The 27895-nt window shown below is 34.8% G+C and overlaps 1 protein-coding gene across 1 annotated transcript; it reads right to left on the bottom strand.

Moving 5' to 3' along the window:
- Positions 1-1322: 1322 nt before the first annotated feature.
- Positions 1323-27895, bottom strand: LOC120777207. Its single transcript, XM_040108382.1, has 15 exons — positions 27638-27895; positions 26003-26337; positions 15292-15487; positions 10949-11085; positions 10398-10523; positions 10228-10332; positions 9626-9717; positions 9239-9475; positions 8963-9121; positions 8281-8459; positions 7899-8086; positions 7210-7833; positions 6220-7151; positions 5905-6158; positions 1323-5710 (listed from the first exon to the last, which is right to left on the bottom strand). The coding sequence occupies exons 3-15, from the start codon at positions 15485-15487 to the stop codon at positions 5457-5459; spliced, it is 3483 nt and encodes a 1160-aa protein (XP_039964316.1). The 5' UTR covers positions 26003-26337; positions 27638-27895; the 3' UTR covers positions 1323-5456.

Here is a 27895-nt window from a genome sequence, read left to right as displayed (position 1 = left end):
TCATTCGATCTTGGTGGCCAATCGAACGGTCCAAAACTTGAAATTTTCTGCTCACCTAAGTGATCTCTGAAGAAGTCAATTGATTGATGCAATGTGTGGGAAGTGGCGCCGTCTTGTTGAAAACAAATGTCGCCGAGATCAATTTCAGGCATCAAATAGTCCATTATTATATACATATTTGAAATATTCCTAAACTAACTCAAAATTACAGTCGAATACTATTATTTATAATTAAGTAGACTTCTTCTCATATTTGGATTTTAGTGTTGATTTTTTACATTAAGAAAAATTACAACTGAAAATCTATAGATGTGTGCAAAACCATGTACATGTATAAATTAAGCATTGCCAACATTGTTTAAATGTGTTCAAGGGAGAACAACCACAACTACGTTGTCCCTACGGAAGGGCGGAACGGAATTCAATAGTTGCACTATAACGTTATCAACGGCCTACAAACTACACCAAATCGTTCTTTTTCTCGTTGAAATGGCACTTCTTGAATCTCTTCATTGTTCTTCGCCCAAATGCGCCAACTTTGCTTGCATACATACCCTTTGAACCAGAAATCGGCCTCGTCGCTGAACAAAATTTTGCCTGAAAACGTCGGATCTTCCTGGAATTTTTAGGATATATGTACATACATATATGTTTTGTATGTTTTCAGTTTAATATCTTGACGTAAAATGTGCCAAGTCGTTCCATACGTCAGTCCAAGTTGCTGCGAACGGCGCCGAATCGACTCTTCACGGTCTTCGTGTACACACCTAGCTTCGGCTGCTATATTTTCTTCACTCCGTGTTGGACGTGGTCTATTCGGTCGAATATTATCCAATTATGAATGCTGGTTCTCAAAATGGGTGAAGGTATTGCGAATAGTACGCACATCAGTCTGATTATTTTGACCCTAAGTTGAGCGAAGAGCGCGAAAAACATTCTTAACAAAACGTGAATTCTCGTAATGAAGTTGAACGATTTGTAAAAGTTGTTTAATCTAGTTCTATGATGATCTGGCAAACAATACTGAACAAAAATAACTTGACACGACTCACGAGTGATCTTTCAAAAAAGGCCATTGAAAAAACTAAAGAATAGAATTATAGATATTATCGGATTATTTGTCTTCGTAACCCCACTGGAGTAAATTAGACTTCTCTTCAACTTCAAAAAGAAACTAAGGCAATTTTGTATTTTTCGTGTGTTTTTATTTGCCTATTTTTGTGATGTTTGTCTTTTTTATATATATGAACTATTTATTATATGTTTTTAAAACATTTATGCTGGAAACATCGTTTTTTCATATTTTCTAAGGTTTGGTTATCTACTCGTAGGTGTGGTGCATTTTTATAAATAATGATCCATTTTATTTAATATAACAGACCAAAGTTGTCGTTACCCACTTGTGCAGGGATTTACATTATAATCGTACGTACGTACGTATGTATGTATATATATATATCTATACATATGTTTCAGTGTATGTATATATATAAATGTATGTATATAGTAATTGCTCTCATTTGCCTTTGCAAATGTATACTTATTTGGCTATACTTTCAATAACTTATTACATACCTACTAATGTACATACGTACTTGAGTGCAATGTGTTTTTAATATACTAGTATGTATGTATGTATGCATTTATTTATGTAGTATGTTAATGTAAGTCTTATTATATAAACTGTCTTTATTACGTATAACATAAGATTTACATACGTGCTTCATCGTCACAACACTTTCGAGATTTCTTTTGTAATATTCTTATTCTTGTACGAATATTTTCTCTTAAGTGAAAAGGGCGGCGATGGCAAAGTGATGGAAGATGTAGGGATAACCCATCGCACAGATATATGTATGTATATATATTATATATACTTATAAATGTATGTGTGGTTTACATATGAAAAGAGTTAATTACAGACTGTTTCCAGATTAAAATAATAGGAATACTAAATTGAATATTTTATGAATTAAAAAATATAAAGTGTTCTTAAGACTGTTTAAAAAGGTAAAATACTTTCAACAAATTATTTGACATTCTTCAAGAGTAGTTGTTCCAATTGCTAGGAGACTAAGGCAAAAGAAAGATACTTAAAATTCTAAATGTGTACAGATATTAACATAAATATTTTTTTATTTATATATAGTACAACAAAATTAATACCGTTTTATTTATGTAATATCTTTACATGTTTACAATAAAAACTGCTAATATCGGTGTATCCTTAATAAATTGCATCATTTTGCCATAGACACCCTTACACATTAAATCATGTGTTTTCATTTAATTATGTAAGTGCCCTAAATAATATATATTCTACTACTCTTAATTATAACTAGTTCTTAATTAAAGTTTCATTTGCTGTTTCGCCTTTCTGCAGCACAATAAGGGGTCTGCGTCTCTCTGTTATACACACAATAAAATTTATATATAAAACAAACTTAATTATAAAGGCAAGACTGCCATTTTTAGCAGTTTCTTTAAATTATCAAATGTACTTCTACGAGTAATGCATATATTTTTGTTGAAAAGCTTAAAAAAATGTCTTTCGGTACTAAAATATAACGAATTTTATATGAGTCGGTAAATTTGGAAATTAATTATAGTTAATTTATATATTTTTTTTCGAAGGGTGTACATGCTTGTGTTTTACTGTAAAATAGAAAATAAACTTATATTACTTATAATTATAGTATAATAAGTAACTAAGTTAGTAAGTAGTTCTTTTAGTATACATAAATGCAAAAGTTACACTTTGCAGTACAGTACTTTTGAGTCTTAAAACGCGCTTGACTTTATTGAACAATAGCAAAAAAATGATGAATTGAAAATATAAAAAGTAGTCTTGAAATTTATGCAAATATAAATAAATTCCATTATTATTATTCTACACTTTCAAATAAAGCTTTATTTATTTTTGTTTGAAAGCTTCATGAAATTATACCATTATCACATTAAAATAAATAAATCTAATTAAAAAATGTCAATAATTTTCCTTTTCAATAATGTTTTTAATTTATTATATTCACAGAGAAAATAACTTAATACTTCAAAAGTAGTGAAAAAAATATCAAAGAAGTCAAACACTATCAAACGTAGCGAAAAAAATTCAAAATTAGGTTAGCAAAATAATAGGTATTAGCAGCTATTTTGATTTAAAATACATACCAAATCATAAAAAGTTTGTGATTTCTTATAAATAAATAAAAAAGAAAGTCAACTTACTCATTTGTAATAAAGCTTCTTACGAAGCAGACGTCTTTTTGTATTTACAAAAATATTTCAATAAGGTTACTCATACGCTATGTAGACCTTAATCAATTATTGTATTAATATAAATGTTGTATGAAACTGTTGAGACTTAGATACAATGGAAATTTTGTTATACATTCATAAATATATATTCGAAATAAATCCTAATATTACATATATATATTTTGGGTGGCATTTCAATAGAACAGCATAACTCAAACAGTACCAACGAATACATTTCTCAATCAAAATCATTTTTTATGCCCATAATTTCGCATTCTTTCTGACATTTGGTTATGCATTGCATAACTGCCAAATTTATAGTTTGCGTGTAGCCTTCTTAAACTACAATACTTTAATTTAGGTAAGTGAGCACATCTGCATGACTCCGCTATATTATTTGTTTTGTTTTTCTTTTCAACGTTCTTTTTCCGAGATTTAATTATGGTATTTCTTTTTTGGTTTCGTTTTCAAATGTGTTTGATTGAAAATGGCTGAATATTAATAAAATTACTTTAGTTTGTTCAATGTATCTCTAGAATTTGCGATTTTTTTTGTTATGTTTTTCATTCTTCCTATAATTACCTAGTTAATTAATTAAAAGGTACCTAATTTACAATAGTTCTCTTTTTTCCTATTTTCAACCTTTTCGCTACAATCGGACATACTCGTACAACATTATCGATACTTAAGTTTACAGCTTAAATTTAAATTTTGCATTACAAATATTCAATATTTTCAAAATACCCAATCAACATAAAAAAATGTGAAAAAGTATATATTAATTGATTAACTTTTGATGTGCGAAATTCATGCCAAACCACAGTATTGCGAATATTTTTAAGTAACCTCAAATCATGAGAAATATGAATATGGGTATTGCAGAGAGGGGAAATTCTTGAATATTGCTTTTGAAGAGATGCATACGATTTTTCATAAATTAATTATGAGATATTTGTTGGAATTTTTTAATTTTTGAATAGAACTTGAATACACCAACTACTACCCTAATAACAAAAAAATTATATCTAAAAAACAAATTATTATTTGATTGTTGGGCATTTTGATTTTGGCACCACTATTGCTACAAGTCTAGAGTTTGGTTTTTTCAATGTTGTTTTTATTATACAAAAAATAGTCACAATAAAACTTTTACTGAGTTAATCAAATTTATTATAGTCATAAATTCTCTGAAGTTAGCATGAAGAAATACATTTTTAGAAATTACACATCGTAATCGAATTTACGCATTCACATTAATCATATAAACACGCTGAGTGGTATTGTTATGGCAAGGAAAAAATCATTACTGAACCTCAAAAATCGATTTTTTTGGTTTAAAACAGTTTAAAAATGTAAATCACACAACCAAAACACCGAGCCTTCTGAGAAAATTTCTACAATACGAATTTTTATGAATTTTCTGAACATTTGTTTGAACAACTTTATCGTTATGTTAGATGCTTGGCCGAATTTCCTCCCTATTTTTTAAACGTTTCTTGATATTATGTGAAATGGCGGGATCTAAAATCATTAAGTCGTTTTCAAACGCCAGTTTGATTTTGCGAAAAGTATTTCATTCCCAGAAATATAGGGAACAATTGACTTTGCAGGGCGACCTGTACTGAAAAAATAACAATTTGATTTTGTGAAATGAAATGTGTGCCATAACCTCGCATTTTTTAAATGGTTTTCAAATTTAAAACTCAGCGTACATTCTTTTATTTGACGGAAAATTCACTTTGTGACTTTGATGACTTTGTGTAATCATTTAAAAATAGTATTTAAGTAAATTACAGAAACGATTAGTTAAGTATGATCAAAAGGCAGTGATTGTATCGTTTTCTTATCATAAATTAGCTTAGCTGCGTTTGCTCAATTCTAACAGTTTTTTGCTTCGTATTTTTTCTGGTTGTTGTATGTAATTGTTGTAGTTTGAAAACAAGCGCTTAGAAAAATTCCTTATGTATACTATATGTGTATGTCTGTAAGTATATCTTTTAATTAGGGCACACCGTACACAATACACTGGGTCATGCATGCTGGATCGATATATCATCCTCAACGTATGCCCCGCCCTCTTTCGTACTCGTTGGAGTATTTTTAAAGCGACAGCAATAGCAGCACTAAAATTCATCGGCAACATATCACACAGTCGTTTCCCGATCGACATGTATATATTCGACCGGTTGTAGCCCGTGTCAAGAGGCTGGATCAATAAACAATGACTCCTTGTTGAAGTCCTTTTTAAGTGTACCATTTATGGTAATCTTTTGACCGACAGTTTTTTTACGTTTTCTCAATAAACCGAAAATACAGAATATGAGGCAGGCTGTAATGGCTGCTGCAATGCATCCGAGCGCCGCAAATACACCACCAGGCAGTTCGAGCAGTTTGCGCGCCGAGCCGCACTCCTGTTCAGATTCATCAAATCCAGATGGGCAGTTATTGTGGCCTGTAATAAAAATGAGATCATTTTCGTATTTAAACAAAAATTACAAAAATTTAATCAATCCGTGTTTAACTGGGGTTTCGGTATATTAATAAAATATTAAAATTATTGGATTTCTACATGGTGACATGGTCAAAAAGCGCCAAATCCAGATTTTACTAGAAATATTGTAAAAACATTTCTACAAATCAACCTACCGTCACACCACAGATTCCCCGCAATACACGCATCCAATTCGGGGCATTTATATTCACAATCGGATTCTTTTGGATAAAAGCCAATGTCGGTCAGCGTATCATTGCCACCGCTGGTACCACCAGTCATAACGCTGGCGTTACTTTGCAAGTCCAACTGTTGAATTAACGAATTTCGTGTGCGATATATTTCCAACCATGTGAAAGCTATGTCGCCTGGTTCTTTTAATATGGGCTCCAGAACCAAGCTAACGGGTCTGTAATTGAGGATAGTTAAATTAAATGCGTATATTCATATACAAGTTTTGAGTGTATTACTTATTGGTGAATAAGGGTTGACCATTTGTCCAATCCTCTGAGAATATATGCAACGAAGTTGGTCTTGGTCCACTCTGTGCTGGACAAACAACACGCATTGGCTTCAACGGTCGTCCAGCATATATAATTAAACGATTTTTCGTGTGGCAACGCATTGCATCCTCTGACGTGGGATCAATGGGTAAATATGAGCCCCAAGTCTGAACAAAGAGTGAATGCTCCAATGTTTGTGCTTCTATGCACCAAGAGAGACCCTCACAACTCGAGTCTTGTGACTTCATTGGGTACTTAATTTCATCTTCTCCCCCGGATCCTTTCAGTTTTAGACGTTTGCGACATTCACTAACCCGTTTGAACTCATATGAAGCGAAAAAGAAAACATCTGCAAAATCCTCCGATATATTTAAACGATTAACGGTAAATGTTAGCTCCATAACACGTGAATTGGATATAAATGTTAACGGTGCATTGCTATAAAGTGTACTGGAATTGTCACAGAAACAACCCAATTGTATTTTCACATCACGAAATGGCACATCGAACAGTCGTAATTCTGTGATACGTCCCTCTGGATCCAGTTGATTACAACGTGGTCGACCGGTGTGTAGATCCGAGTCGGTTGTACATGTAGTTCCCTCACCAAATGTAACATTATGTAAGACCAAACGCACTCGCTCCGATGAACCGGCCTCAAAGCGGTACAAACAAGTCAGGTTTTTGGCGCCTCCTCGCCCATAGAGAAATACGTTTCGTGGCACTTGTATATTGCCTTTACGTTTGCGGAATACACGAGAACAAAGTGGAGGTACAGGGTCTTCACCGCGACGTCCGGGCCATGATTCACCACCTTGTTCAGTGTCGACGAATTCATAATTGAGAGAAAACTGAGCAGGGAAAAGTGCAGTGCCGGTGTGAGTGTGGAATTCCAATTTCTGCAAAAAGAGTGCACACATGTACTTGTGTTTGTTTTTATTATTGCTTTTAACTTACCAAGTCCCGGCCGGAACTCACATAGCTCTCCAAGGGACTGCAAGGTCTCAATTTATTGAAACCCAATGCGTTATTGCTAATGGCAGTATGGTCACAGAGTTTGGGTGTCTCATAATCGTATATTTCCAACATAAGACGTCGTTTGCCCTTCGAGCTCATCAACGAAACTGAAGTCTTTTCGGCCGACGTCGCGTCTTTGCTACTTTTACCACTACTGCTACCCGAAATATAATTCAGGCTCTCTTTAATGCCGCTTATACCACCATTTACAACACCGCCACTTTGCTTTCCACCCACCCCAGTTCCAGCTTGCTGGTAACCACTATATTTATTTTCATTGTTAAAAATGCTCGATTGTGTTGGACCGTAGATGTATGTGTCTACGGGGTTCCACGCATTATCTATGTTTACGCGTATATTTTTCCCCAGCTTCGGATTTTGAGCGCTGTAATAGTAGTTGCCATAAGAGCTTTGATTTAGCGTTGTCGGCTTGCCACCGGCTGCGGATGATACCACAGGTGGTGGTGAGGGCGGTAGTCCGGTAGTTGTTGTGGTTTTCGAAGAAACATAAGTGCCATAACTATCCCACATTCTTAGCCGTGTTATCCAAGGTGGCAGGTCAGCCTAAAATATTAAGGAAGTTATGGGTAAATATTTAAGAGGAAGTTGAAAATAGAGTTAATACATACCCTGCCTAGGGTGTTGTTATCATGGATAGTTTGTTGCAATATCTGCAGATTGTAACTTGTGAACGACAGCCAAATCAGATCCCCTGGATAGCCGTGAAAATGGTATGTGCATGTTGTATTCGGTGGTAGAGTATGCCGTGGACTTACGATGCGACCCATGCGTCCTCTCCGCGAAAATAGCACGTCATCTAGAGCAATTATATTTAAATTATTTTATAATTAAATTTTAAGAATATATCAGTGTGATCGAACAGAAAAAGTTTTAAAGTATGTGGTAAATACAAAAAAACTAAAAAATATTATTTTTGTTGTGACTTTAATCTTAAAAAAGATCTTTAAAATTTAGATATAATTTCAGCATCATCTATTTTTATTAACTCACCTGGATTTGTTGCATTTATATGGAACTCGCATGTGTTCTTTGTGCCTTGTGCAAAATCGTAAGAGTCTGAATCTGTGAAAATAATATCGACATCAAGTTCAAAACCGCGATTTGGCACACCTTGCTGTAGAGGCGCGGAAAAGGGGCTGGAGTGGAATGCAACCAACATTTCTGGGCCTCTGGAAATAAAAAAGAATTAAATTTGTTTAACGAATGGTATTTTTTTAAAGAGGTTACTGCTTCAGACAGCTGCAGACAACATTGTTATTGGAATTTAGGAATATCCATATATACATAAATATGTACATTGTAAGTGCAAAATGCCGAAAGCCTATCCACAATCAGTCGATAAGAACGAACGTGGTGAAATCCCATTACTATTTTGAGTTTCCAATGTAGCCGAGACACTTATATCCGATCACGTACTCATTATAATTTCGTAATTCCCCAAAAGATATTTTGGGAAAGATAGACTTTTAACTTAATCTAACGATAAATGCAATCAAATTTTCTTTCGAGCTATTTACCTCCTGAATCATTATTTTCAAACTACCACAAATATTTATGGTGATCGCAGTGCTTAGAAGTATTATAATATTGAATAAATTCTGATGGCGTTTAAAAACTAGCATAAATAAAAGTTCATTTCTTCCACTGATATACATATAACCCATTTACTTACCGAGATACCACACGTGGCAACCAATCCCCACCACAGTATTTGGCCAAAACGGGATCATTCGTTGAACTGCCATCATAGAAAATTAGATGATCACGTTCCCCTGTACAGTCCGACCACGCCCGTATGGAACGTGAAGTTTTGTTGAAGCTCGCAATAGATCTAATCAAACAATAAAAAATATATTATATAATGTAATATAAGTCTTCAGAAAGACTACTTAGTATTGGTAGCGCGTAATAGCTGCAGGCTTTGTTATAGCAAAAAAACTGTAAATACCTTTTGACGAGAGCTTTGTGTTGATTTTCTTGACTAACGGCAATCATGGCGTGTTTACTAGTCGGCACCTCCTTTTGTCTTATAGTCCAATAGCATGTTACATTTCTTGGATACATTCCCGGGTAATTTGGACTCTGTAAATGGCATTTGTTGCGATAACACTCATCGAACTGGCGTGTGCAATAAGTGCCGGGCGTAACACGACCCAATTCCAAAGGCTTATCAGGCAACCCGTATCTATTGATCAAAATCAAAACAATGCAATTGTTGAATATAAATATGTGTATGATAAAATTTTAAACAATATTGTAAAAATATTTACGTCATTCATATAACAAAACTGCATTCAAAGTATCTTAGTATATTCATTATTATTTATATACGTACCTAACTACAGCATCGGTTTGACTGATAAATTTGTATCGTATTTTAAATTCAAATGGCTTTTCATCATGTATATTCTTGGGCGGATGAAATACCTGCAAATATAGTTATGTTTTATAACATAAAATATCAAATTACAATTATGTTTATCGAATTTGAAGGAAAAATTGAGACGAAACCAAATATTTGATAAATTTATTGAAATCCTCAAGCATGAGGTAGAAATGGACGTGTAATTAGATAACTTAACGACAATATATGTAGGTGTCTTTATGTCGCGATATCCCTCCACGTTATGGTTTATAATCCAAAAAGCAGACATTTCTTTAATTTTTTTTAATTTTAAAGTAATATTTCATACTATCAGGTTTAGTTTTAGCAATCCAAAGTTAGCAAGAAACAGCCTCTAACATCATAAAGTTACTTAAATTTATTTTTTTTTTCCTTACAAATTTTAATGTTTTCACCAAACGTTGTCAGCTAAAATCTGCATGTATTTACAATATTCAGTTTAGGTATTAAAAATTTTATAATAATTTAATTATTATTATTATATAATAATATAACAAAATATTTTACATTCAAATAATTTTAGTTTTACTTACTTTAACAGAAGCTGTTACTGTTGTTGTTTCACTGAAATACAATTGTGGGCCAGTGGCTTTCCCACACCAAGAGCCTCCTGTGAATGGACGCCCCAGTTCACTTAGCTACAATAAATAGTTTAAAATTAAAAACAAAATATTTTTCAAAATGTAAATAAATGGAAACTCGCCTGCATAAAACCCTCTGGACAACCCGGCAACTCGCCCACGGGGTTAACATTACTCTCGTAACCTTCAACATCAGAGTCGACCATGCCCTCATCAAAGCGACCCACTGTGAAACTATCGAAAATAATCTGAAGAAATGCAAAAGTTGCAATTATTTTGGTTTGAATATTGCAGAGTACACTGGTTTAGCCTAGCGCGTATAAAATCTAGGTTTATTTAAGGCGGTTTGTAGCATAGAATATTAGTGAAGCACAATAGCATGTGCACATACACTTATACTATATCTAGCGATTGTATATTTGTATATGCTTTTAAGTAAGTGTGTGAGTGTATGCAAATGGCATACAATGATATCAGTTGTACTTGTGTGCCCAGGTGTTGGTAAAGGTGTAGTTTAAAATTTTATTTCTGACTCTTTAGAATATTCAGGCCAAATGGAGCATATACATATATGAATGTATGTATGCATGGGCATTTGTGAATGCTCACATTGGTTTGTATGAGTTTATAAATAGTCAGTAAATTTGAAAGCGATACTCAATAGTATACTTACTTGCACAATATCGCCTTGTTCACGCCCAGAAGCGGTGAATGTTAAGTGACATAAAAAAGGCAGTCGGTTCCATTGTGGTGTTGGTACCTTTAATGTATAGGTGCGGCCAACGTCACCATAATAAGTTCGGTTGCATACTGCAAATTGAAAATAAATTATTTATGTGTATAGGCATGGCAATGCGGTATTAACACATACATACATATATGTATATGAAATGAGTGTTTTACAATGATTTTTCAATAAATTCGTAAGTACAATTCTTATTTGATAGGAGGTAAACTGTAAAATTTGTAAACGATTCTCTTCATATCTTTGCGTTGCTTGAATAAAAAGGAGTTCTTCAAATTTTTAAGTATTTATGAACGATGCCAAATTTATTTAGAACCTTTCGGTGCCGATGTGCTGTTTGTAATGCCTTATATAATTTTTGATTTTATCCTTTCTGACATATGGAGAGCCTCCAATCATCAACACTGCTCGAGTACCTCACGTATTGAATGAAAAGTATGTTTATAAATTTTTAAGTGAATTAGAACAAAATTTTTGTTGTCATCGCAATCATATTTTCACAACTTGGGCTTAAGTTATTAAAATCTCTTTGTTTCGAAATTTGTGTGCTGCTTACCACTACCTCATGTATAAAAAATTCAATAATTTCGCTTCTTTTCGACCTCTTCATTAATAAGTAGTCATTTTGATGTAAATTCATGCTTAATGTCTATTATAACCTTTCTTTTCATTTTGAATTTCATTGAAGAGATATATAGCGACGATGGTTTATCTGACTGAACCAACTTTGACTAAACACTTCACTTTTTTTATCGTCCAGTGTGCTCAGACTTAGCGCCGGCACTAAAATTTAATCTGCCTACGTGAAAGATCTTGTAGCTCTTATAGGAGATATGTATAAACTTTAGAGTGGACCTTTGTATAATATCATACAAGTAGGGAAGGGCTAAGTTCGGGTTCAACCGAACATTTTATACTCCAGCAACTTGCAGAAATCAAAGCCTGGGAAATACCTGAAGGTGAAAAACGTCAACCAGAGGATCGGAATCCGAGCAATTTTATATATACATATACTCAATATAACTTATACACAAACCGACAAATTCGGCATAAGATTTGTTGGAAAAACAAAGTCGAATGTTTGAAAATCCTGATGTTAGTTATATTCTACCTGTAGACTTGTATAAAACATTCGAGTCTTAAAATAATAATAAATCCATGGTTAAATTGGGAGATTTCATATCTGATGAACGACCGACAAGAGCTGGTGTACCACAGGGTAGTAGTTAAGACCAACTCTATACATCATATATACGGCATATCTACCAACAGCAAATAACGTATTGACATCAACTTTTGCGGATGACACAGCTATAGTGAGCAGTAACAAATGCCACATAATAAAATCAAGAATATTAGCGGAGCACTTAAGTTCTGCCGAAGAATAGCTAGCCAACTGGCGTACAAATGTGAATGAACAGAAGTGAAGATAAGACCCAAAATGTGCCGGCAGTAAAAATGAGTCCCAAGCGAATGAAGTAACTTATCTCAATATTCACAAAGACCACTTACGTGGAGTAAACATATATCTAGTAAAATAACTTGCATGAAGATAAGAGCTGCACATTTAAATTCGCTTTGAATAAAAACTCTAAACTTAGCCTAGACAACAAAGTGCTTTTATATAATGCGGTCATAAAGCCGATTTGGATGTATGGCATTCAACTGTGGTGTACGACCTGTGCAACTAATATTGTTATAATACAAAGGATCCAACCGAAAATGCTTAGAACAATCATTTGTTCGCCATGGCACATGCATAGTGAAAATATCCATTAAAACCTTGGGATTCCTATGGTAAAGAAAGAAGTAGAGGACAGCAGAATGAAATATATATCTAAACTCCGAGATCACCCAGCCCATTGGTTAATGTTTTAGCACATTCCTACGATCAAACACGCTTAAAAAGAAACAAGTAAGGAAGAGCTAAGTTCGGGTGTCACCGAACATTTTATACTCTCGCATGATAGAGTGATAATCGAGATTTCATTATCCGTCATTTACATATTTTTTCAAATACCGTATTTGTGTAAAGTTTTATTCCGCTATCATCATTGGTTCCTAATGTATATATTATGCAGAGAAGGCATCAGATGGAATTCAAAATAGCGTTATATTGGAAGAAGGCGTGGTTGTGAACCGATTTCACCCATATTTCGTACATGTCATCAGGGTGTTAAGAAGATATTATATACCATTATTTCATTGAAATCGGTAGAGTAGTTCCAGAGATATGATTTTGGTCCATAAGTGGGGACGCCACGCCCATTTTCAATTTGAAAAAAAGCCTGGGTGCAGCTTCCTTCTGCCATTTCTTCCGTAAAATTTAGTGCCTCTGACGTTTTTTGTTAGTCGGTTAACACACTTTTAGTGATTTTAAACATAACCTTTGTATGGGAGGTGGGCGTGGTTATTATCCGATTTCTTCCATTTTTGAACTGTATATGGAAATGCCTGAAGGAAACGACTCTATAGAGTTTGGTTGACATAGCTATAGTAGTTTCCGAGATATGTACAAAAAACTTAGTAGGGGGCGGGGCCACACCCACTTTTCCAAAAAAATTACGTCCAAATATGCCCCTCTCTAATGCGATCCTTTGTGCCAAATTTCACTTTAATATCTTTATTTATGGCTTAGTTATGACACTTTATAGGTTTTCGGTTTTCGCCAATTTGTGAGCGTGGCAGTGGGCCGAATTTGCCCATCTTCGAACTTAGCCTTCTTATGGAGCCAAGAAATACGTGTACCAAGTTTTTTAAGCATATCCAATTAATAAAGAAATATTGCCAAACAAAGTTATATGGGGGGCATATCAAGTTTTGGCCCCATTTTATTTATTTTAAGCACATTGTTATGATTAAAAGACGCTGTGTAAATTTCATTGAGATAACTCAAACATTGGCCGATATATGCAGCATAAAATCACCCGGAAGTTCGAAAACCTTTGTATTAGGTATATGGGGGCTCAGAAAGAACTGACTCGATTCCACATTTTTGATGCACAGAGATACAATTATAAGGAAACGATTCTCTCAGAATGTTAATTGTTTATCCCATACATTGACCGCTATTTTCTGTCAAAAGTTAGCAACAGATATTGGAGTCCACATTTACGGTATATCCCGAGATATGTGATTTCACCAAAAAGTGAGCGGTGTCACACCCAACGTCCAATTTTTACCCCGTCTCCCATAAAGCCCTCTCATACCATCTCGGAGGTAACATTTAACGTCTCTGGCGTGTTGAGTTGTTAACAGTACCGTTATATGGGAAGTGAGCGGGGTTATCGTTCGATTTCAATTATTTTCACACTGTTGCTAGACATTGAGCCGGATAAATTTGGTTGTTGTAGCTTTAGTGGTTTAGGAACACTAAACGTATTAGAGGGCGGGGCCATGCCAACTTTCCAAAAATTTTTTCCCCCAAGATCCTATTGCTACTGCGATCCACTAACCGAAATTATTGTTCTATATCTTAATTTAGTGCTTAATTATGACACTTTATAGGTTTTCAGTTAATGGCGTTTTCTGGGCGTGGCAGTGGCCCGATCACGCCCATCTACGAACTTGTAATTTTTTTGTATTATGGAAGCCGCATACCAAGTTTCGTAAATATATTTCTATTTTTACTCAAGCTCACAGCTTGCTCAGACAGTCACCCGGATCCTGGAAAAGTCAACTTTTCTCGTCATCCTGATCATTTATATATACATAACCCTATATCTGTCTCGTTTAGTTTTAAGTGATAGAAATAATCGCTAGGTGAACAAAACAATTATACTCTATAGCAACAGGTTGCATGTACATATATAAAAGCAGTATTCATGGACATAAGAAATGAATGAATGAAATGCTTAAAGGAGAGTGTTCAACAACATTTTTAAAACCTAAATATGATTATATTTTATTATTATTTATTACGAAATTAACTCCCTTCCTGTGATTTTCAATAATACCTCTTAAAATCACTAGATGGAGCGATGTAAAGAAATTTTTGTTACACGACTACATATATTCCAAAGCGGAAAGAAACTTTCACTAGATGATCTTTAAACTTATCTTCACTCGCAGTGTATTTTGAAGTCATCTTTTCTGTAGAATTAAGACACTCTCTTATTTTAAAGGGATTTCTCAGAAAAAGATCGCATTTGTCTGCTTTGAGCTAGCCGCTAATAATTACACTGGTGATCTCTTAAAACAACTTTTAACGGTACTCACTACAGATTTGGCATGCTTGACTTTAACTTATAATTATTTGGCATATTACTTACCCGAACAATGCTTTGGCTCATCACTGTTGTCCTCACAATCCGCTCTTCCGTCACAGTATTTATCCAGCGGTATGCAAATATTGTTGTTGCCTTTGCAAGGAAACTCAGAGACGCGGCAGGCAAAGCCGAGCATAATCGCCAGCTGCACCAGAACCAGTGTGAACCAAGTACCCCATTTGCCAGTGTAACCGAACATCTGCGAAACGAAATCATAAACACATTAATTACCATAATGAGTTTTGGCTAAACAGCAACAAAATAATTAACCTTCCTTAAATCTATAAAACGAGTGTGTTGTAATTATGTTTGCATAATGTATGTAAATAACATTTCAGTTCATACAGAAATAACTTGCATATGACTATGTTTGTGTATGTATGTGTGTATGTGTGTGAATTCAGCTACGGTAAACGATTTCATTTACTGTTTTCAGTTCTCAAATAGCGAATGTATTCTGCATTAAATTGAAATCATCCAAAGTTTGCCACTTTCACGCCGTCCATTGCCGGCTGGTTAAGATGCCACCGTGGGCACCCACATTTATAATTGACAGCAATTGCCTGCGGTCGCTCACTGCTTCACAATGGAGTGCATTTTGCTACAGTCACCGCACATTCACAAACTTTATTCAGCTTACGCCGTACCGTTATTTAGTCAAACAGCCGGAAACGTTGCAAAACGGTGGGAAGATAGGGGTGAGATCAACTGCCGATGCTGTTGTTTGTGTGTTTATGTTGGTGGCTATTTGGTGTTGGTCTGCCATTGTGGTTGAGCGAATCGAGCGCGCCTGCTTTCAATTGCTTAAATATCCTGCTCTCTGCACATCCTGCAGCCTTCTTTGTGTTTGTTATATCAAAACGCTTCATTTATTCAGCCAGCAGCTGTTCGTAGTGACCGCCAAGGTGGAAGGAGAGACACTTCATGCACCCAGCACTGCCACTGATGCTGCAGGAATCGAGTCGAAGCCGAAGCCTGAAGCCGGTGCCGGCCCCAGTGCCAAAGCCAGAGTCAGAGCAAGTGCCGGTGCTGGTGTCGGTGCCGGTGCCGGTGCCGTTGCGGGTGGCTTAGTCGAGGCGAGGGTATTAAGTGCACTAAACTTAACAGGAACTCGCCAACAAATGATGCCATCAAATTCACCATTTGCCTTGCAACAACAATACCGCCGCCTTTTCAACTAACAAACAATAAAAGTAGCGCCCACAAACGCTTCACAATGGGGCCACAGCGAAAGGTATTAAAGGAAGGCGAGAAATCGTTGCAGAATGATTATTTAAATGTTGTGCGCTTTTTGTTGTTTTTGTTGTTGTTACCTTCTTTATATATTTTTTTCTTTTTATTGCATATACGTTTGTAGAAGTGTGTTTCTGTGGCTATGTGTGTGTGTGTGTGAGTATTTGTTGCGAGTACCGACCAATTTACTTTTCAAGCTTTTCTCCTTTAAATATCCATTCGATAGAAATCGCTGACTCGTGTTGTTAACATTGGCGATTGCTAAGTATGTACTTGTAAATGTTGCACCATACTGTAGCTGAAGTTTGTTTTCAAAGTGGCAGTGAAACTATAAGGATCCTTATGAAATAATTGTTGAGCGAAGCAAATACCCATACAAACACACAAACTTACGCAAACAAACATAGCTGTTACATAATATAAGTACATACATACATATAGTATGTATATAATGATGGCATTCAATATTTAACAATACAATTAGTTTGCCTCAAATCGATAATTTTCAATGAAAACTCACTTGTTCAGCTATTGCTAGCACATACATACATATGTACAAATTTGGATTATGTGCTTCTTGTACACACAATTTGAAGGAATTTGTATACGTTTTAGTTAGTAGCCAAAAGAAAATTGAAAGTAGACTAATTGTGTCCAACTTTGCGCCATTTTGTATTTTGTATTTTGCATTAAACGAGACATTCGTTGCTGGCCATTTACGTAAAGCTTTCAATTAACCTGTATTTTAAGTTGTGTAAGGGTCAGCCTGTGAGAGCTTGTTGACAAGTTACTGATAATTGAATGATATAAAATTATTACAAATTAACGGAAAGGAAAATTATATCAACCATAACAAGTTGAAGTAAAGCACAAAACTCTGACACTTAAATATAAAGCGGACAATTATAAAGAAAAGAAATTGCTAGAATTCATATGATAACATTCGTCTTTGATCTCTCTATTGTCATTTTCCAAATACTTATGTACCTTAGGCTGTTTCAGGGCAACAAGGATTGTTACAGATATACATAAGTTGTTAGGTGCATTTCTTAAAGTCAGTATACAAAAAAAATAAAGTAGTCCCTTGACCCTGATAAAAATTGATGTCTAGCACGTGAGATCAAGTGAAAAGTTCTAAATTCATATGAAAAACTAAAATTCGAATGAAGATACTTACGAGAATAAGTCATTGTTTTTAAATTGAAGCAATAATACCGACCTTTAAGAAATAATGAAGGATAATTCTACTACTAAAGGGGGTATTCTAGTCTAGAATTTTGAAAAAATCGATTTTTTTTAATATTGTTAAAGACTGGACCTTTAAGAATATATTCCCCAAAGGAGTTTTTAAAATTCAAACTATTTACCGGCTTATAGCTATTTTAGTGACACAGCGTGCAAACCGGCTGCAGTTAGACTCAAATCTTTAATCGCGTTTTTCTCGAAACTACTATTTTCAACACTTCTGACATGATTTCTCAAGTTCTAATGAACCGATTAACTTGAAATTTGGTGTGGACCTTCTTTGTATACCTCTCTATGGTTGGAACTAGGATTAAAAAATTTTGATTTTTACTATTTTTAAAAAATTTTGATCTTTGCCAAAAAACGGGCAAAATTCAAAATGTCGCCATTTACTGAAAAAATTTTTGTTTTTATTTATCCTAGTTCAGACGATAGCGGCATTTGTACTGATTAAAATAATTTTTTTTTTTTCAGATCACCCAAAGTGTTGGATTCGTGTCAAGAAGGGCGCACCCTTATTTTCAACCCCCGCCACGCCACCACGCCGCAATTAATCAAATTATCACAAACATTTTTTTTTATTTTTTTTTTTTTGTATTCTTAAAATATCAATAAATATCTGATTAAAAATTGGATAGTAAAAATGTTCTTCGTTTTTTTTTATTGGACTTTAAAAAATGCCGTTAAATAGCATTTCTAGACTTTAATAATTTCACTTGCTTTCGAAGAAAAACCCTACATATTGGGTAGTCGGAAAAGTCTTTTCGCAGTTCTAATCAAACTTAAACTTATTTTTTTCTATATTTTCTATATTCCATCAGTGTAAATCGAAATTTCCAGAACGGGAGCGAGCAAACCATTGTTGTGTTACACGAACAGCTTCGTCTTCGTAAACTTTACAAATTTCATTGGTGGCTTGCGTGGCATTCTTCCCTTATTTGTACAAAAATTTAAAAATATAGCGAATTTTTTCATTATTTTCACTTATTTTTGAACAGCTGTAATTTTTTTTTTTAACTTCCTCGAATTAAATTGTTTTTGGTTAAATTAAGCTTAAGATCTCACCTTTCCAACACTATACGGCATGATACAATGTGATTGGTAGCACTGGAGATATACGACAGCAACGACATCTATTGACAAAATACGCAAATACTTTTTCGACTACCCAATATGTACCATATGGATCTTGGTTGACATCCATCAATATTTTACAAAACTTTACATGCTGCTTCACTCATCAAAGTTATACTTCTTTCTAATAAATTATCTTTTATAATTTGTTTTGGGAATTCTGTAATTTTTTCACATTTCTCGTTTAAACGGAAAATTTGTTCTTCCCTGAACAGGGTATATTTGGTATACCACGAAGTTTGCAACACCCAAAAAGAAACGTCGGAGACCCTAAAAAGTGTATATATACATAATTGATGAGCGTGACGAGCGTAGTCGATACGCGTCTCTCAGTTATTGAGATATCAACTATTCTCACCAAGTCCTTCTAATTCCTGGGAACTGCCGATATCGCACCATCATAGCAAATAGCTGTCATATAAACTAAGCGATCAGAATGAAGTGCTTGTATGGAAACCTAATCCACTTTGCGAGATATCTATATTGGCATGAATTATTATCTAAGACAGTTATGAAATATCCGAAGAAATTGTTCGTATCAGACCACTATAACATATAGCTGTCATACCAACAGTCAAATAGTCCAAATAAAGATTTGTTTACTCCTTTGTACTATAAAAAAAATGCACCTGTGAAGGGTATTAACGCCGAAGTTAACGTTTTTCAAGTTTTTTTTTAATTCAGAGAGATACAATACCCAAGAGCTGGGCGTATAAGTAATATAGTCCCATATCAATTACGGGTGGGGCGTATACGTAACATCACCTTTCATAAGAAAATGAAAATGTCATAAGCTACATTTAAGAAAGCACTACTGAATATTGAAATATATGATTTTTATTTTGTTTGCCAGTGTTGTTTATGCAAGCCTACTTTTAGGCGCCCCGCATTTTTTTTAGTCTCATGGAAAACATCTCTAAACCATCTCAAAATGAGTAAACTATATTTAGTTATATACTATGCTATCTTAGAACTTGGCTGATATCATTCATTTATGAAATTAGGTTCGTTAAAAAATTTTAAATAAATTTTTAATAAAGTTTTATAAAATGTAGGAGTATTGTACTTCTATACTTCTGAAATTTTATGAGTTTTAATATCGGCTTGAAAAAAAAAACAAATGATAAGTAAAAACTTTGTTTGCTGGTAGTAAGAAATTTAGGATTAAAACTCTTCTCTCCACATCATAAATCGTCCATAATAGATTATAGTCACACTCAAAATCACACTTATATGTATTATATACACGTTTACTCAACGAAGAAACTTAAACTTTTAGTCTCAAGACAAAAGTGTTTTTATTTACTTAAAAATGATTCTAAATACGAGTTTTTAATGACAAACTGTGAATTACTAACCAATATGCAACATACATTCCCATTACACACTTTATGACTGTACGAGTGTACACATGCATCTACATAGGTATTTTGCTTGGTGTCAGAGTTTAGTATTGCTGCTCTTTTTATTATTTCTTTGCTTGCAAGTATTCACTTGAACTTATACACATACATACATACGTTGTAACACACAAGCACTTTTATGTATATGCGTTCATACCATTGAATGTGTACTTATGTACTTATGTTTGTTCAAGAGTTGAGGCTTATGGCAATGTAACCACCTTGCGGTGATTGATGCTGCACTGGTTTCGGGGTTTGGTTAGCTCCGGTTCCGTTGCCTTCTAGGCAGGTAGCTTGGCGGACTGGTGGGTAGGCAGTCGGACAGTGGGGTAGGCGGTAGATAGGTGGTGTGTTTGGTTGTCCTTTAAATTTAGCCAGGAATGCATGGGAATGTTGCGCAATGCTGTACGATGATGACACGCCTTGGAGCTATAGCGATGTTTACTGCGTATCTCGTACGTGATTCGATTGCAAAAGCAATTTGGCTTCTGATTCCCAACAAGCGGACAATTTCAGAAGTTTGCTTAAAAAGTTTTTCTGCATTAAAAAGCAGCCATCGATTTTTTAAGTGTCACTTGAAAATATTGCGGTTAACAATGCGGGTTTTCCAAAAATTTTATTTATTTTTTGTCTTTCATTTTCATGTTTTCATCATTTGCTAGACCTCACCTTTTGATTCAATTAATCTAAAAAAATTTATTTAAATTTATATAATTTATTTTTGAATGTCATACTACCATAATTCATTATCATTGTGCTTTCATGAAATTTAATTACTGGTTTTCGTAACTAAACAGATTCTAAATATATTGAAATTTACAAAAAAAAAATGTTTTCATAAAAACTTAATAAATCCTAATAAATAAAGCTAACTATTTCTACAAATGTCATTTGTCATTTCAACTATAGATTATTCCAGCGCTTGCTTATCACACTCACAATATTCATTGCATCCAATATAGCAGACTTGATTACGTTTTTCATGAAAGAGGGTTTCTTTTATTTGTGAACGCTTCACAAAACTCACTCGTATTTAATTCAATTTCATTCTTATAGCCAGAGCTTAAGGTAACAGTTTAGAGTTTAGCCGAAAAATAAACAAATCCAACAATTAAAAAGTCAAAAGAAATAATGAAACACTGTGCAAAAAATAAAAATAAACACGCTGAGTTAGTGAAGCTAAATGTTAGTACAATTGAGCCAGCTAAAATAGTCTACCTTTATTGTTATGTATATAGAATTTTTCACTGCATATAAATCAACCAATTTAGGAAGGTATATACGCCTGTTAAGCGTCTCGCCGTTGCAAGAAGAGCAGTCCTAATTAAGATTTATTTAAAGTATTAGATTTCTGGTACAAGGGTTAACAAAAAATATGTCCCAATTTATTTTCAATACCCAACAACCCTTATTAAGTGGCCATAAGTTCGGTTCCATACAATTAATAAGCCTGGATAGTCTAACACAACAACAGTAAAATAAAAGTTTTAACAGAATTTGGTTGTACTGAAACTACCAGTGGAGGCTTCCATTGTGCTAGCTAAAGAATTATTTTATATAATTAGTGGTGTTCGTTAGTGAAATGTAGTCTGGTGGATAATAAAAATGAAATGTTATAATTGAATATCTGACTGACAAATTTCTTGATACACTATGCATCAAATGAAACTCTTTTAACGAGTAGACAATCTTTCTGACGCTTTTAGGTTCATACGAGTATAAAGTACAAAGTCCTGTATTACAATCCAAACAAATTTGGTAGCAAACGAAAAAAATTAGCCATCCATCTGACCATTTGATCCAGACTGGTCTATTTAAACTTTAGGTATACATACAATTGAAAAAAGTGTTCCTAGCTTGATACAACTTTTTCTTATGCTCGTATGAAGTTTGATTGTCGTATGTCAGTAGTGTGTGTTTAGCAGTTGCAAGTTTGTCTGGGGATTTTTACCACGAAAAAAATTAGCTTAAGGGATTACATGGGTTTTAAACGGGTTTTAAAATTCGAACTTTTCTATTGTCTTATTAAATTTTACAACACCTCTTAAATATTGAGAACTTGTGAGTTCGAGGCTAAGTGCACCGACTATAAACGCGTTTTTGTCGAAACTGTGTGTTTTGAAGTCGGTTGGCAAGATTTCTCGAGAACTACTCAACTGATCTTCGTTAATGTTTATACAGGTCTTTGATATACAATTCTTAAAGGCTTAGGCGAAGGATTTGATTTTGATTACAACTATTTGAAAAACAAATCACATAATTGTACTGAAATTTTCATTTTTTGTTTTTGTAAAAAGTCTGTAAAAAATACAATTTTCAGTTTCCTTATTTCGTCCAAGTCCTAACTTAAGGTTTTAACTAAAACACGTATTTTTTCTCTTTAGATGATCGTGTAAGGAGAAACGCTGGCGCACCATATTTCCGAGGGGTCACCGGAAATGGCGTCGCAATGGCCGAGCTTAAAATATTTTTTTTCCAAAAATTTCAGTATTTCTTTGTTAATAGATACGCTTTGCAACAATAAAAATTGTTATAAAATATTTCGTTTTTTATAGATAAAAAGACTGTTTTTTAATCGAAAAAACTCAGGTAATCCCTTAAAGATTTGTGTTTCTAATGGAATCTCGGCTACGTTGAAAATGTTACAGAAGTATTTTTTGGAGTTTACTTTATCACGAAGTCAAGAATTGGACTATCACAAAACATTCAGTGAAGGTTGTGAAGTATTCAGAAATTTACCTAATGCAAGTCATCTATTCCCCTCTGATAACGACGATAACATCGAAAAAAATTTAAGAAATTGTCCTTGTCTATCGAGTTCAACCCACTTAATATGTACATTTACTTTAATGTTTAAAATTGCAACGGTAGACTCGTATCAAAGGAGAGATTTCCGAGATATCGAGTAAAGGTCGCAAAGGTGATGTCTTACAACATATTTGAGGATAATACGTTCATCATTCGATCATTACTGATTAAGAAACGTGGGTTTATGGATATAATTTTGAAACTGTCCAAAGATCTAGAGAATGGCGCTTCAAAAATGGGTCAAAAGCGAAGAAACAGTATTTGCTATTCGTCAGCTCGCTATAAAGTCTATTTAATAAAACTACATATATTTGTCACTGCCCCTTATATACTAATTTGCGAACTTATTTCCACTTTTCGAAAGCCAACATTTGATTTTGGTATATGCCTATAGACCAGAGTTGCGTTTATGTTAACGCGTAACTGTTTCTCAAGATTTCATGACCGGAAGAAGCTTTCATGATATGATGTACTATATTGGCGTAGACACCGCTTACGCCATTATAGCCGAGTTAACAACAGCGCGTTTCTTCGTTTTGCTACGTGGCGCCAATTGGATATTCCAAGCGAAGTCAGGTCCTTCTCCACTTGGTCCTTCCAACGGAGTGGAGGTCTTCCTCTTCCTCTGCTTCCCCCGGCGGGTAATGCGTCGAATATTTTCAGAGCTGGAGTCTTTTCGTCCATTCAGACCTAGCCAGCGCAGCCGCTGTCTCTTAATTCGCTGAACTATGTCAATGTCGTCATATATCTCATACAGCTTATCGTTCCATTGAATGCGATATTCGCCGTGGCCAACGCGCAAAGGACCATAAATCTTTCGCAGAACTTTTCTTTCGAAAACTCGAAACGTCGACTCATCAGTTGTTGTCATCGTCCAAGCCTCAGCACCATATAGCAGGACGGGAATTATGAGTGACTTATAGAGTTCGGATTTTGTTGGCCGAGAGTAGACTGTACTTCTCAATTGCCTACTCAGTCCGAAGTAGCACCTGCTGGCAAGAGTTCCTTAATTCGTTTGCCAAGGTCGTCATCAAAAGGGGGGCCTCTCATCCGAGGCTTGTTGTTCGTTTTTTACGTGGCGGGTCTGAAACCCTGCGCACAACCCTGTGGAGGGCATGTTTCGCCTTCTCACTTTAGCTCGCCTTCAAACGGGTGTTCTTAGGCCACCCAGAAGATACTTGGTCAAAGACCGGAAGTCGTGAGCTGTTTGAGCCATATGTAAAAGAATAGTTTCTGGCCACTCCCAAGTGAATGGCGATCTGAGAACTTTCCTCACTTGCGTGAACTTCTACACATGACTCCATCCTATGAGGTACTAAGATTCTAAATTCCTTTTTAGCAGTATAATGAAAACTTTTAAGCCTACTCTCATATATGGTAGATAGGACGTGTTCGAAATGACTGCAGTGAGAGTGCGATCCGACACACGAGCCTTTGAAACAAAAAATTTCATATTTTTTAAAGAAAATTATATTTTTATCCTCAATACCTTTAGCACTTTGGGTGGTTAATCCCACTGTCCAATTTGTAGGACGTTAAACACCTTCTTTTATTTGTGTTTCGAAGGTACGTTTTACGTTAGCGACCATTATTCGAACTTATGCTCTGATACGGACCAGCGATGAAGCCTTTCATACACAAACTGTCAAAGGGATGAACATTGTTATATCTCTTGATCACTGAGCTCGTTCGTATAGCATTTTCGAGAGTAATTTTGGTCGATATTCTTCTTCAATATGAAGACATATCCTTCATTTCGTAAGCAAATGGCTTGAAACACATACTAACTGCAACTATTATTATATATACATTACTTAGCAATTTCATTTAGCTTCTCAGCATCTGAACCGTATTAAATGCAAATTAAGCCACTTATTATAACCAATTATGCTTTTCGGAAACATGAAAGATACAAGTTGTATACTGCATTAACATTTTCAAAACAACCTTGTTATGTCTTAAAAGATGTCCCCAACAATTGCTTTCATTCGAGTAATATACATATGTAAATAATGTATTGCTGATTGGTGGCATGGGAGTATGACTTCAGAACCCCCCTTTATACGCGCGTATTGTACAACCATTTGAATTCACAGTACTAATGTGTTAAATAAAAAGCCATAGACAACAAGGTGTGTCCTACGATGCCTTTCATGCTCCGCACGTATGCAATTAAGATGAGTGTGTGTGAGTATAAGTGTTTGCTGTACACGAATTCGATATAACAGCGACAGATTTTAAAAATTTCCATCTGAAAATAGACGACCATAACTAAGGACTTGAGTAAACAAATAAAAGTAAATAAAATACAAAAAGCAAAAATCTTACAAATGTACAACTGATAAGTTTGGTCTCTCTTACTTGCTGCCGCTCTCTTCAATACACGAGTGCACATTTGCACTGCGAAGGCGAGTGTTGTGCACCAAAGCACACAGCCTTAGGTGAATTATTGCGAGTATTGACATGTGGGCGAGACAAAGTGTTTAAAATCCTTCCAGTTATACTTTAGCACGAATTCGTTGCCTATAAAGTGTGTAATGGCATGTGTGAGTATGCGTGTGGTTGTGTACGTGTTTGTGTCAGTGTGATTGTGTAGGTATGCTGTTGCGAATTTATACATGTGTGTTGCAAGGCATAAGATGCATTTGAACATATGCACACACACACACGTACAGATGGTTAAATGTGAATATGTGTTAACGGGCAAAGATGGGTGCCTACAAATGCATACATATGTAGATTTGCACACTCCTGCTCATTTGTATGTTTGTCAATAAGTAAAAGTTCGTTGTCCTTATATTATTGCACATATGCCTTCATACAAATGCCAAACATATTGACATGCAATGCGGCATATACATATACATAAATACAAGTGTCTTTGCACTTACATTTGTGCTTTATGCCAACGAGGGTGCAAGAATTGAGTTTCAAGATTCGACGCAGCCACAATTATGCTTGCGCGTTGCGTGGTCCACTGCTTTGAAGCGGCGCGAATCCGCGTCTCCAATATAGTTGATTGTTGCTTTTGTTGTTGTGGCTTATTACTGTGCCGTCGTTTGCCATCCAAGCCAAGTGTACATTTGTATTGCCACACAAATAACGGTTTGCAATTTTTATCTATCAAGTCACGCATATGTATGTAAAGCATACATAAAGGCATATATTTGATATGAACCGAAGCACTGTTACGCTCACACACGCACAGTTGATTTTATTAAATGCACTGTAAAAAGGGAAATTTACATTCTTTTAATATTTACTTTTCATACAAAAAACTTTCAATTATAAATGTATATGATTTTTGATTTTTTTAATATATTTTGGTTTATAATAATTTGTTTTATTTTTCATGTATTAAAATTTGAAACTTCGAACTGCTTCTTAGCTAACTTTATAGCCAAACAAGGTGTAGGCATATAACAAACTGCTTTTTCATTACTTAACACTCTCGCTTGCTAGCACAACAACTAGAAACTCGAAAGTCAGCGCAAGTGGGTGCCTAATAATTAATGACGCCAGCGCAATGGCGTAATTTGTGTCGAAAGGCTAAGATTGCAATGCAGAACTAAAAAGAAATTTTTCGCAGGCATTCATAAAAAGTAATATACGTATGTACCTTTTCATAAATAAAAATTTGCTAACTCAATTTCACACATTTATTATATGTATGTACTTTTGATGTTTGCTTTTATCGTTAATAAAATCTCACATATCACAATTTTCCCCCTAAAATAATAAAAATAAAAAGCACTTTCATTTTTTTCTACAATCACTTTCAATTCTTATGGCGTACGCTTATGTTATGTGCATTTGTTTTTGTTATTGTTTTTGTTTCACTTTTTTAAGCATTTTGCTCTTGTTCTTCTTTCGGCAGGATCTAACGAACCATAACACAAATTCGTTAATGTGCACAGGAAAGAGCAGTTGAGCGCTGCGGATCTCAACTTTTCCTTATTCCATGCGTCCACAAAAACCGAGCACACATTTGACCAAGTTGTATACTATTGGTGAGTGCGTGTTAGTGTGGGGTTGCCGTTTGGTAGTTCTGACGCGGGTGTATCCACTCATGCCCCGTGCTGCTCGCGAATAAATTTTTAATCTGACAATTTCGAGGGGCCCACAACCAACGCAAATGATCAAAGAATTGCACTAACACCATTCCAATGGAATTGGAAGGAATTATACGTATTGTTGTTGTTATTCTTTGCTTGCCTCGAATTCGTATTTATTTCGCAATCGATGCAAATCATTTACATTTTGGGTGTACCAATTTTGAACATGAAAAAACTAAGCACTGCGAAGTTTCGTTCTATGCAAGCATAATCTAATTGGCAAAATTTAACACTATTTACACACATACACACGCATATGCTAGAGCACTGGCTAAGATTTGCATGGTGATGGAAATGATTGCGCATTCACACCCACAGGTATTTGCGATGCGTATGTATATATGTGTACGATTAGAGGCACCCATATATGTATCCACACGTACACACATATACACATTTATAATAATATACTTTATTTCACACTTGAGCGCCTGCTAAACTATTCATGCCCTTTATGCATCCATTTATTGCTATTTATACACTTTTTACAGGAATTGCAGCGCATTGATTTATTATTTTTACACCTTGGCCACTTTTCTGTCACCTTTTGCTACACTTCGTGCCCTACACTTTAATCAATTCATGATACTTGTTTCAGCAAAATCCCTATTGGTATCCCTCTGCGACTCGTTAGCTCCACCGTCGGCTATGCGGCACCGTTGCTATTCA

This window comes from Bactrocera tryoni, chromosome 5, assembly GCF_016617805.1.
Source record: "Bactrocera tryoni isolate S06 chromosome 5, CSIRO_BtryS06_freeze2, whole genome shotgun sequence".
Classification (NCBI taxonomy): Eukaryota; Metazoa; Arthropoda; class Insecta; order Diptera; family Tephritidae; genus Bactrocera; species Bactrocera tryoni.
Note: the sequence above shows the minus strand (reverse complement) of the source record. Positions and strands in the feature narration are given on the sequence as shown.